Genomic DNA, 12,889 nt, shown 5'->3' with positions numbered 1-12,889 from the left:
AATATCTATAAATAAAAATATAATTTATATTATAAATAATGTTGACGAATAATACTCATAAATAAAACATAATTTATATTCATCAAAAATATTTTTTTAATAAAATTTATAAATAAATAAAAAAAAGTTAAAAATAAATATATAAATTTATAATATGAAGTTAACTAATTAAAAGAAATTTAAAAATATAAAAAAAATCAAATAATTAAAAAATTAAATTAAAAAGTTTGATAATACTTAAATTTAAATAGGGTATTAATTCAGATGGATCAGAGGTTAAAATCTAGATTAGAAATAAAATATTATAAAAAATTCTTAATCTAAATTCAAAATCAATCTCAAAACTATAAATTTAAAAGGAAATGATATTTAGTATGAAAAATCCAACATGAATGGAGCATGACACTCACATTGGTAGTGGGTCCCACTGGCATACAGTGAAATCCACTGCATGCAATTGTGAGTGTCATGCTCCATTAATGTTGAAATTTTCCATGCTAAATATCATTTCCCAAATTTAAATTTGAATTTGAATAATCTAGCTAACCAATCTAATTTTTTTACTAAAAAATATTAGTTTTTAATAAAATAAATTAAAATAATAATAATTTTTAAATTTAAACCATAATAACAAATAATTTTACAATGAGAATAAAAAGATAAACCACTTTTGGACTTTCAAGTCCAACCCGAATCAATTCAAATGAATCCAAAATTTTGTTTTAGTCAGATTTCGAATCCAGCTCTAAAATTTTCAATTATATTTTAGTAAAAAGTAAAATCCATTGATTTCACATCATTGACTCCACAATTAATTATGAGGAGGTAAATTAGAAAATTATAATTGATTACGATGGAAGAGAATATTTTTTAATTTTGTCGAGATTCAATTTTTATCTTCTTCAATAGGTATGTTTCATCGTAACCAACTTAATTATATCTCCAAAATTTAAAATTTTCAATTTTTATCTTCTTCAATAGGTATGTTTCATCGTAACCAACTTAATTATATCTCTAAAATTTAAAATTTTCAATTCTAACTCGATGCGTCAGCGTCGACTCAAATCGACAGGTCGGATTCATTTTAGATTTTACCCTCCAAAACTTAAGCATAACTTAAACCAATGCTTTAAGCTAAAAAACTCAAGCTTCGGCCTGGCATTGCCTTATCAAAGCTTAACAATGTTTTGGCTCCTCCGCCTTGGCTCGTTTACCGCCTTAAGGAAAAAGAAGGGACGAATGAAGGACGAAAAGGGCAAAAGGGAGAGAAACTCGCGGCCGGCATTGCCACGAGCTCGCAGCGGCCTTGCTGCAACTCAAGCGGCCTGGCCGCAGCCGCGGGCTCAAGGTGGCGTAAGCCTCGGTCGTGAGCTCGAGACGGCCTGGCAGCGATCGCCACTCACAGCTGCCCCGCCGCGCCCGCAAGCTTGCCCGATGAGCTCGCCGATCGAGCGAGCTATTGACCGGCTAACACGGAAGGAAGTTGGTTCGTCGGATTTGGCGCCGGAGCAAACACAGGACGAAAGAAGAAGGTAATTGCTGGCTGGCCGGATCTGACATCGGAGGAGGGAACATAATTTCTGGGCATCGAGGGAGGCGACTTCAAACAGAATGATCGGTTGAGTTCGATCCCATGGTGGAAGGCGACGGTAAGGATCAGTTAGATATTTTTTATTTATTCATTTATCTATTTTTAAGAAACGGGTTATACAATGAACCGCCTTCGGTTTATTGATTATTCTTGCTGTTAGTTTTTTATTTTTATTAAATTCATATTTATTTCCGGTGCTCGTCGTCCTTCTCCGACTCCGATCGCTTCGCCAGCTCCTCCGCCACGGCCATGGCGTCCGCCCCTGCCTCTCTACCTGGGCTCGGTAAGATAATCCTCGTCATTGATCCACTAGTTTCCCCCTCTCACGTTCGACTGATCTGTGGACCTCTTTCGTACGTTTCATGACAGAGGCAGTGCAGGTGCTGGTTTCGTCCTTGGCCGACGAATCGCCTGTCGTAAGAGAATCATCTCTGGCATCTCTAAAAGAAATCGCCCCTTTGTAATCACTTGACCTCCCTCGTTTGTTTTGCCGTAAGATCATTCTTCGCGCGTGTGTTGTTTTTCGAATCTGACGAGGTTTGCTGTCCAGGAATCCTATTTTAGTGATCGATTGTTGTATCGCAATCTCAAAAGGAGGGCGCCGGGTATGTGACTCTCGTTTTTAACAATGATATACCAATTTTTTTTTATCGCGTGCATTGAATTGGTTTGAAATTTGTTGTTCGATGGTTAGCGTTTTGGTAATATGGCCGGAGTGTTCCTGGTAATGGCGCGTGCTGTTCGGGCAATGGAACCGAAGGATGTCGATCCTACATATATGGTTAAGCTTGCAAAGATAGCTACCTCAGAGATGATCACCTCTAAGGTATGGATGCCCCAACGCTAATGGGTTTATTTTGTTTGATTGTTCTCTCTCGCACACAGTAGTTTTTGAATGTTGTAACTCTTAAGTTACTATTAGGCACCGCCTGGGTTTAACTGGCTGGTAGATATAGCATATACACATGTAATCAAATGAATAAATACTAAACTATTGTTAGAGCATATCATGAAAATTTTTTTTCTGTCATATTATCACAACAATCCTTAAAAATTTAGGCGACCAACATCACATTCATTGAAATTGGAGTAAGGAGTTAGAAAAATAATACAAAGGTGGAATGTAAGAAGGTGTGAGCATCAGTAGAAGTGCATCAAAAACTATATCAACACGAATATAACAGCCAAACTACCACAGGTGCTATGACAGCAAAACTAATGTTACCTCACAACTAACAACAAGTGCATTGACAACATTAATCACAATTACACATGAAAAGGTTACTAAATTTTGACCAAAAAAAAAATAAAACAAGTGGGAAACCACAACTCTGAATCAATAGATGCAAATAACACATGCTCATGAGCTCCCAGATTTATACCCAAAGTCCAAGAATCTTTGTGAGTTTCGACTTATCGATCTAATGCACAAGAAATGCAACAATGAACCATGAACTAGAAGCGAACAAGTAGAGCTTATGAATTCGGATAAAATTCCACAAAACTAAACTCTGAACAACATCAAATTTCATCCCTAACATAATCAAAGATTAATTGTCATACCCTGCAAATTTCTACATAACACACATCAAATCCATACACTTCCCTTAAATTAAAACCCTAAACTACCAATTGCTTCTCATTTTTCCTCAAAACTTGGTGGTACTATCTCTCATATAATTCACCATTCAATCTCCTCGCTCCTCCATTACAAACACAATACTATAGTATAACAGATTGGAAACTTCCTCAATGCTTGAAATTTTAGTGGATCAGAATAATTTTTCCCTTTCTATGCATGATTTCAACAGTGCGAAAACACTTTTCTAGTAGAAAAGATGATAATTAAAGAAGCATATTGAAGTTGTACCATTTCTTTTGTACTTCTGTTTAATTTATTCTTTTGTTTATTATGCTTAATTATAGGATTTTAATGCTGATTGGCAAAGGGCGGCAGCTGCTGTACTTGTTTCAATTGGATCCCATGCGCCTGAATTGGTAACTTTTTAGTGAGACCAAGAATTTAATAGACTGGTTTACTCCGTTTTTTCTATTCACAGTGTCTATTGAAAATTTACTGCAGTTATGTTTTATGGCACCCTAGTTTAGTCCCAGATGGAGAGTTGTGGCTAATAAAATGCTTTATAAATTTAAATGGTCTAACTATCATAAACTAACATTCAGCAACATATAAGTGGTTCAGCTTAACATGTTAATTGGTCTATATGTATGTTTCATTGTTTTTCTGATGCTTTAAATTAGCCAACTTTGGTCATTTCTATTCTATGGTGGATTGCACATCTACTGTTTAAAGCTTTCTAAATCTGTTAGGTTTTGGATATCTAAAGGAACTGTTTGTGTCTCCATACTTTGTTGAGTATAGGGTTTTTGTTAATTTTTTTGTTAGGTATTTTATGATTGCTAGCCCTGAACTATACAATTCTAAAAGAAACATTAAAGGTACACTTAAAAAACAATGTTTTAAAAAAAATAGAAACAATGTTTTTAAAAAAATGGTTCAGGTGGCTGCATATACATTAGGCTAATGGGAAAACAATGCATATAACATATTTTGCCCCCCATATGCAACTGGCTTTATAAGGTGGGCTCAAACAGTCTATGTGACTCACATATGCGCTATGTGGTTTTCATGTGCAGAGATCTATAAAATTGAAATTCTGGTGCATTAAAATAGTTGGGACGAAGCAAATTGAATTAATAACCTATATTACAATATCATGTGTTTTATATGATTAAAACACACACACACACATAATTTTATGTGGAATTATGGAATTATAGCTGATTAATTTAATTTGCTATAAATGTTAAGCATTATACACATACACACATATGTATCTACTTGCATACCACATATGACTATGCAGTGGGTTGACTGCATCATTTTTACAACCTTGCTTGAACAGGATGGGTGAGAGATCCAGGAATCTAACTATTATTCGATAATAAGGTGAGTTTGTTTATATTATATATTGGAATTTAGATAAGGACAAGTGATTAGAATAGAAAATGGCATCCTGTGTCTTTAAGCTCTTTTGCGGAGAATGAAAAGTTATACAATACCACAATATAGCCATAGTTAAAGATAACAAAAGGTTAATATAGCAAACATGAGAATATTGAAAAGAAATGGAAGTAAAAAGGTGTTATTAACTTATTATACACCGTAGAGTGTAGCCACAATATATAATTAAATGCGAGTGAATAACTTGGGATAATATAGATATATTTGAAGATAATTGATGGATTCTAGACCAGTCGAATTAATTAGACATAAAGGTATGAATTTTAAAGGAGACAAAAGAAAAAAACCGAAATATCTGGATGACCTGCATATTATTAATATGCCTTATACGGAGCTACTGAGTGACCAAATTTACATATGGCTCAGTATCATTTAGAAAAGGTGGACCAAGCAATAAGGTATGTTGGGCTGATAAACAACCAATTGCACCTTTCCCTTTGTTCCAAGGCTTGTAAGAGAGCAAATGCTATTTAATAGTCTTAACTAGAAGGGATGGTATTTTGGAGATAGGAAGTCTTAATTAAGTGGCTAGACATAGTTTGGTGAGTTGCTTGCCTTGACTAGTGGTGATGGGGCAGGCCCTTTGCTTTGCTTCATTGAGCTTGTAGAGGTGGCCAGACTTTTTAGGTTGAGTAGCATTTGAAGCGGGACAAATTGATACACAAAAATCTTACTAGTACTTGACGACATAGTTAGTCTTGTAGTTATACATGTGGATTTTGGTTGTTAATTGTAGTTGGATTGAACTAAGTTCATCTCTGGGTTCCTAGAATGAGACTGATATGTTTTGTTATTCAAACTTAGTAGTTTGTTTTATTTTATTAATAGAAGGTACTGGCATTTGTTCATTTATTTTAATTGTTTGCGCTTGCTTATTATTCAAGTTGTAATCTTGTATTTTAGATGATGGAGGAAGTTTTTCTTCATTTATCTGGACCTAACTTAGCTTTGCAGTCCATGGTTCAGATACTTGCAGACTTTGCTACGACTGAAGGTGTTGAATCTATCTTCTTTATGCTTCATTTTTTTTCTTTTATATTTATTAGGTGGCTATATATTTTCAACTTATTTTTCTTCTATTTTTTTCATCACATGGAAGCTCTGAAATTCGCTCCACATTTGAAAGATGTTTTTCTGCGTGTATTACCTATTCTTGGAAGTGTGCGGGATGCCCAACGACCAGTTTTTGCAAATGGTATCTATTCTTTTTGCTATCATGCATACTAAAATGCATTTCTTGACGTGCCTGATCAATCGTGATGGCTTTATGGTTGGCTGATGGTTCTTTCTTTTTTGATTATAGCATTCAAATGTTGGTGTCAGGCTGCTTGGCAATATGTTGGAGATTTTCCTTCTGATCCACTTCTTGATACTGATGTCATGTATGTTATCATTTTCTCTATCTTTTTGTCAGTCATCAGATGCATTTTTCAGCCTGACATTTTAATGTATCTCAGGTCATTTATGAACTCTGTTTTTGAATTACTGTTGAGAGTTTGGGCTAATTCACGAGACCTAAAGGTATCTATCGAATATAATATCTAAATTCTAAGTGTTCAAATTTGTACATTGATATTCAAAAGGCATACACTTCAAACAAACACAGGAAGTTCAGTGCGTACACTGTATTCTTTATTTTTTGGGAGTTTGTAATTTTATTGCTCAACTCTATGACTCAACATTTCAAGAGGGCAAAAGTCATCTTTCTTTCAGTTTTTTTTTTAACCTGCAAATCTGCTGGCACAGGTACGACTTTCTGCAGTAGATGCTTTAGGGCAGATGGTTGGTCTTATTACCCGTTCACAGTTGAAGGCAGGGTTACCTAGGCTTATCCCTACAATCTTGGACTTGTGTGTAATGTGTATTTACGTGATTGTTCTCTTTTTGTTGTTTTTCAGTGTTGAGCCAACAACATCAAATATGATTATATGTTTGTTTTGCACAGATACAGAAAAGATCAAGAGATTGCTTTTCTTGCCACACAGAGTTTGCACAATCTTCTCACCGCTTGTCTCCTATCTGAAAATGGCCCTCCTCTACTTGATTTTGAGGTACTGCTTATCTAAGGATTCATGATGATCTTGCAAGACCATATACCACTAGTCTATAGAGTAAAACTTAGCTTGATTTTTCTCTTTACATTTATCTTATGTGTGGACATCCAGTTTTAACTAAGTTATTTATAATTATTAGAAAACTGGTCCTTCTAACAATGATTCTCCTCTTTGAAGAAGTCAAAATTAAAATGCTCCATGCCCATAGTCCATGATGTGCATGTATCAAGACAACTCTCTCTGAATTGGCTAGTCATTCTGGCATGACATGGGCAGAACCTGATTATGCATACAGCTCTCATCCCTCTTCATTCTTCACTTCTTCCTCTCCTACAATCCATCACCCACAACCTGCTCCTCCCTTACACTTGGACAAATCCTCTCACTTATCTATTTCTTCCCACTTCCCCTTCACCTTCCCCTTCCTCCCACCAGCCACCTCGTCCTCTACCTCATTCCTAAGAACTCCCATTTCTCTCACTTTTTCCCCACCTTGTGCCCAATATAGTTAGCAGTGACTTAATACGTCTCCAAATAGTTGAGATTTCACAGTTGTTTCTTTTTGGTTCTGTTATAGAGTAGGATATTTTATGACATGCATATTTGGGTTTATTGCAATACTAAAATTTTTGAATCTACTTTCCGTGTCCTAGTTTGCATAATTGAATGTGAGGTTAGTTTCTTTTGGCTTTTCCTGTAGGAACTCACTGTGATCTTATGCAGTCTTCTTCCAATTTCTTGCATCAACAGCCAAATTCATAGTTCAAATTTTTCAATGGGACTAAAGGTATGTCTTTTGATGTCTGATTAGTGATGCATAATCATTCCTGGGAGCGAAATTTCCAATCTCAATATTGTATTATTTCTAATAGTATGATATTACTGAAGTTAAGTTACTTTTCCAATTTTGTCTCCATTTGTTTTCTTTAAAGTGTGGAAATATGAACTCGTGGTGTAACTTCAATTTGTTTTTATTGTGGGATTGATTTTTGGCAAGCTAGTACATAAGCTTGTTAGACAGGTTCTATCCTGTTCAACTTCAAGAGATTCTCATTGCAGAACGGTATCAGGAGTCATTGTGGTTGTCTTTGACATTTTACAATTCTCATATAACCAAGCATATTGTAGTTTGGATCTTAGTGGATTATCTGAAGTTTCACAAGTATTTTTCAACGTTTTTTCTCATGCTATGAAACATTTGATCGGAAATCTCAGCTAGCTATGTGAGTCCATCACTGAGATGACTACAATTATTTTTTGGATTTTATAACTTGTTTTAGGTACTTGTTCTATGTTGTTTAAAATATTTAAATCATAAAAGAATGACTTATGAAGTTGCTCACTATTATGTTTTCCTTTAAAAGCACACTCGGAACATATTTGACGACCTCAATGTTCCTAACAGCTACTATGGACCTTCACCATTCCCATGACCCACTCTAGCAGTAGGATCTGGTTGTGGTTGGACTTGGACCACAGGGGCATATCAATCTAGCACTAGTTGAAGCATGTGTTAACACTAGAGGGAGGGATAGCAATAATTGAAGCATGTGACGTTCTCATATGGGCAATGAACTAGGAAGTAGTAGAACTAAAACTTTAGCATGGTTTGAGATTGTAAACCTTGATAACATGAAGATGTTTAAAGATGACCAATTATAGTTGCAAGAGTTGAATTTACAAGTGGAATGTTTGTTTAACAGGCAGAGGGAGAGCAAAAGAATATTTGTTAATGTAAAAAATATTTAATTAGTTTGAATATTACTAGTGATATTGTGTTTGATAAAGCTCAATGGAGGAATAAGATTCAATGTAGCCAACGTGGAATTTCTGCTACATTCCATTTCTTGACTAACCACATGCCTGCATGATTCAACACTCAGTAATTCTATGAAAATTCAGTTTTTCTTGCTTCTCATGACTGCTAATAAATTTGTTAAGTTCTCTTGAGGGAGTACAGCTTTTCTTATTCAATTCTTTTTTTGTCTTATTTATTTAACATGGAACCTTTTATTTTTGAACTTGGAAGTTAATCAGTATATTTTCATTTTCAGACTTATAATGAAATTCAACATTGTTTTCTTGTGATTGGCTTCGTATACCCTGACGATCTCTGTGCCTTCCTTCTGAATGTGAGTCCAATTTTAAATTAGAATTCTCTTTTACTGTTGGATAACAATAAAAATAAATAGTTTCCGTATCATTTTTTTGCCTTTAGATGTAAATAACTGTACCTTTTTTTGGATAATTGACATGTCACAAAACACCAACGAAACCTGACTCACGGATGGAACTGGTTTGTACAGTGAAATCTGACTCAATGCAATAGTGCTCATTTTTAGTTTCACTGTGAACCAGAAAGAAAATAACAGAAATATTCTGGTTTCTGGGTTCCTTACCTCAAGTGATGAGATGCATATTCTTCCTCAAGGTTGTTAGTGCATAGAACCTGCTTTTGCAAATTGCAAATGTATTTTCTGAGGCAATGCTTCCAAACATGGTTGTAGAAGATGCTGTTACGAATATTAGAGTTATGAGATATGAAACTTACCTGGCAATAAAAATAATTATTCTCATGATTCAATTCTTGTACTATTTGACATCTGAAAAACATAGCCTTTGAATTTCAACCCTTCTTATACTTGTAAGATAAGTTTAGTATTGCAATTTCGTGAAGATAAAACTTCTGAACTACTTAGATTTCTGGAACACACTTGATGTAATTGTCAATAGGAAAGCTTAATTACAGAATAGCACAACTTGGAAATAATCCATCTCAAGGCTGCTTCAATTATTTTTGACTATCTTCTACTCAAAAATATATTTGACCTGGATTGTAAAGAATAACTTTTGGATATTGAAGGGATTTTATATCAGATTTAAAGATATTAGTTATTTTCCTAACACCTTTGTATTTAGCCAAAAACAGTGTATCAAAGCAAGAACTCTAGGGTTCAAAGCTACTGGTGTCAAAATATGTTTTCTCATCTATGCATGTGTAGGGGTTGACCCGATCAAGGAACTACATCTACTCACACATGAAAGGGAGTATTTTTTATGTAAATACTTCTTTCCTAATTGCTCAAGCTTTTGGGACACATAGTTGCATAATCAAATTCAACATACTCAATCCTAAGCCCAACCTTTCTTGAAGCCACTGGAAGTTAAATTTGTATTAGAATGCATATCATGCAAAAATCCCTCGTCATTACCCTCAGCCACTGGAAGTAATATAGTTTCTTAGTTTCTAATCAGCTTTCCTCTTCCTTATATTTCAGAAATGTCAATCAAATGATGAACTACCAATGATTGGAGCACTCTGTGCAATAAAGCATCTACTTCCCAGGTCTATTTTAATTGAGTTAATTTTTTATGCAATGGTATTTTATGCAATTCACCAATTCAAACTATTTCCCTGTGAAAGTAGCATTCTCTATCCAGGTTCTCTTTTTATGATCCCTTTTCCTTATGGGAAACTGTGACCTGGATGTTATTTTACAGTAAATTGGCATTTTGAAAAATTTTTGCATTGGAAAGACATTGGATTGGAATAACTTAACTTTTTGGTTTCAAGACTGGAATTCAATAACACATATTTTCCACAATTTCAAACCATCTAGGTTGTTGGAAGCTTGGCATGGAAAAAGGTCATCGCTAATTGAAGTCGTCAAATTGTTGGTAGATGAGCAAAGTTTAGGTGTTAGGAAAGCACTTACAGAGGCACCCCCTACCCTGCTCCCCCGTTTAAATTTAATTCAATTCTTTACTTAGATTTTATTTTTACTCAGTCAAATATTCATCATGCAACTTGTTGTTCTGTCAGTTAATTGTTGTCATGGCTTCGCACTGTTACTTGAGTGGACCTCCAGCCCAAATTTTTGTGGAGTACCTTGTATGCCATTGTGCTATATCAGATCATGAAATAAGAATGCACAAGGCTTCTGAGGAAACCTCTTCTAAAAGCATCCCGTTCTAGGCATTTCAGAATAAGAACATTAAGGTTTAATTTGAGCTAAGCTTGTATTGTAATTTAATACTACTTGCTTCTTTTTTTAATTGTTAGCTGGTATTTTAACATCTTCCAAATTTTCAGGCAATGATTGATCCAGTTAGCCCATCAGAATTAAGGGCAATCTGTGGAAAAGCTCTCCTTTTACTAGCTATCACCATTCCTGAGATGGAGGTATAAGAGGATTAGTATTATTTCAACCCTTTTCGCTTGGATGTGAACCATATTTGCTAAATAAATTTCATTCTTTTATTATGGTTTTACTTCTTTGAGGTTCCTACATTTTTTCCACTTTTATTTCTGACGATCCATTGTCTACAATGTTCTACAGCATGTACTTTGGCCTTTCATCTTGAGGATGCTTTTGCCTAAAAAGTATACAGGCGCAGTTGCAACAGTAAATGATCAATTTTTTTCCTTGTAGAATTTCTGATGCTTCAGCACTTGCTTTTTTTTTTCTCCATTCAGTTCCTTGGAGTTTTCAGTCATGATGTCAGATTACACCTACTTATTTGCTAGTTAATTACAGATTTGGCAATACAATGCTATCTGTTATCTTAAATTGATGACCTTGCAGGTTTGCAAGTGCATAACTGAGTTGGGCAGGCACAGATCATTCCAGACAAGTCCATTGTCTTTTGAATTCAACACTTCAAATGATATTCCTAGCCCTGTGGTAAAGCTAGTTGCTAAACATATCTGAATTACCTTGTAATCCTTATTAGCTGTTGCACTATTGTTCTGTGCAGGATCTATTTGCTCGTTTAATGGTGCTTATGCATGATCCTTTTGCAAGGGAGCAACTGGCGACTCAAATTTTGACGGTCAGTTTCTACTACTACTTTGTGCATCTGGCAACTGATTTACTTCTCATGAATGATAACAAACAGTTTGAACAGGCTTCCTATATCAAAGTAACCATTATCCAGCATTTATGCATGCTGAATCAACTAAAACTATTAATAAATACATGATTACTTGAAAGTGATGATTCTTTGATTTATCAACATATCACATATCCATTTCAATTGTATATTTCATGTCTTATTCGGTAATTCTTTACTCTTGCAACCTAACACATGCACCATCAACCTGTTCATAAAGACCTTAATTCGTCTGGCACTTTTTTGAATAAGAATCAACCTATCACTCTTTTTCTTCTGGTTGACGGGGCTGGCTATCAAGGTAAGATTTGGCATAAAAGAAAAGACAAAAGCCAAGTTTCATGATAAAATGGTGGACCAGAATGAAACCTTCATGTTCTGTATGAGCTTTGTAAAGGTAGCAGCGGTTATGCTAGCAGTGATTGAAACAGGGGTTAGAAGATGCATATAAGGCTTATGAAGATTGTTAAGTAAATACACAACATTTTCAAATTATAATTATGCAAAAACCAATGATTTTTGTTGTTTACCCCCATCATTGTCCTTAGCTGATCAAGGTCACAGATGTCAGAATAATCTTACAAGGCTGTATATATATATTTTTAAATGAAAATTTTCAAGCCTACATACCCTGTTTATGTCATGTGTCAGGTTTGGTATACAAGATCAGTAACATATTTTATCTGGTGAATTGTGCTGAGGTCTTATTTATTAACAAAGACATGGGTCATGGGATTGTTTGATTGTGTATGACAAAAAATGTAATCTGTGGAGCAGCTATTTTGTCTATATGCCATGGTTACTAAGCTTATCTACACTTGCTATTGTTTGCAGGTCTTGTGCTATTTAGGACCTTTGTTCCCCAAGAACCTCAGTTTTCTTTGGCATGATGAGGTATAGAACTTGTAAGGTATTCTTGAAATGGGTTTTACAGTCATCATCATTTTCTGATTGTCATTGGTTGTGGTTTCTGTTATGATTTACCTTTTGTTATGGTTAATGGTTATCTTCAGTCTATTGTTCTTGAATTAGCCTGTAATATTTTGGCAAGAAGTCTAGCTTCTTAGTGATAGATAATTAGATATGAACATTCAAGAAGATAGCCATTTTTGCCTGTTCTATTCACTTTTTGATTTAACATTTTGCGTGATGAATGTAATATACCACTTATCACTGTTATTGCTTGAAGTTACCATAGAAATGATAGTACAAAAATAATATGTCGGAAATTGGACCAAGTTTGGTTATGTGAAGATTTTTTTAGTGTAATTTGATGTTCCGTATACCCAATAGATTTACAAACAG

The 12,889-nt window shown here is 34.7% G+C and overlaps 1 protein-coding gene across 1 annotated transcript in view; it reads left to right on the top strand.

Annotated features, from left to right (window-relative positions):
* The first annotated feature begins 1,799 nt into the window (after positions 1-1,799).
* Positions 1,800-12,889, top strand: part of LOC141823431 (protein SHOOT GRAVITROPISM 6-like) — a 32,807-nt gene continuing 21,717 nt past the window's right edge. The window contains 21 exon segments of the mRNA XM_074710714.1: positions 1,800-1,874; positions 1,961-2,051; positions 2,142-2,196; positions 2,286-2,417; positions 3,518-3,589; positions 5,541-5,631; positions 5,737-5,832; positions 5,941-6,019; positions 6,095-6,158; positions 6,384-6,487; positions 6,583-6,688; positions 7,392-7,478; positions 8,746-8,823; positions 9,970-10,037; positions 10,312-10,411; positions 10,515-10,691; positions 10,785-10,874; positions 11,032-11,097; positions 11,278-11,376; positions 11,450-11,524; positions 12,419-12,478. Of these exon segments, the coding sequence (XP_074566815.1) occupies positions 1,841-1,874; positions 1,961-2,051; positions 2,142-2,196; positions 2,286-2,417; positions 3,518-3,589; positions 5,541-5,631; positions 5,737-5,832; positions 5,941-6,019; positions 6,095-6,158; positions 6,384-6,487; positions 6,583-6,688; positions 7,392-7,478; positions 8,746-8,823; positions 9,970-10,037; positions 10,312-10,411; positions 10,515-10,691; positions 10,785-10,874; positions 11,032-11,097; positions 11,278-11,376; positions 11,450-11,524; positions 12,419-12,478 (1,824 nt within the window). The 5' untranslated portion in view covers positions 1,800-1,840.

The sequence above is a fragment of the Curcuma longa genome, chromosome 3, assembly GCF_044706935.1.
Source record: "Curcuma longa cultivar G26 ecotype Majalengka, Jawa Barat chromosome 3, ITB_CL_G26_1.1, whole genome shotgun sequence".
NCBI classification, from domain to species: domain Eukaryota; kingdom Viridiplantae; phylum Streptophyta; class Magnoliopsida; order Zingiberales; family Zingiberaceae; genus Curcuma; species Curcuma longa.
Note: the sequence above shows the minus strand (reverse complement) of the source record. Positions and strands in the feature narration are given on the sequence as shown.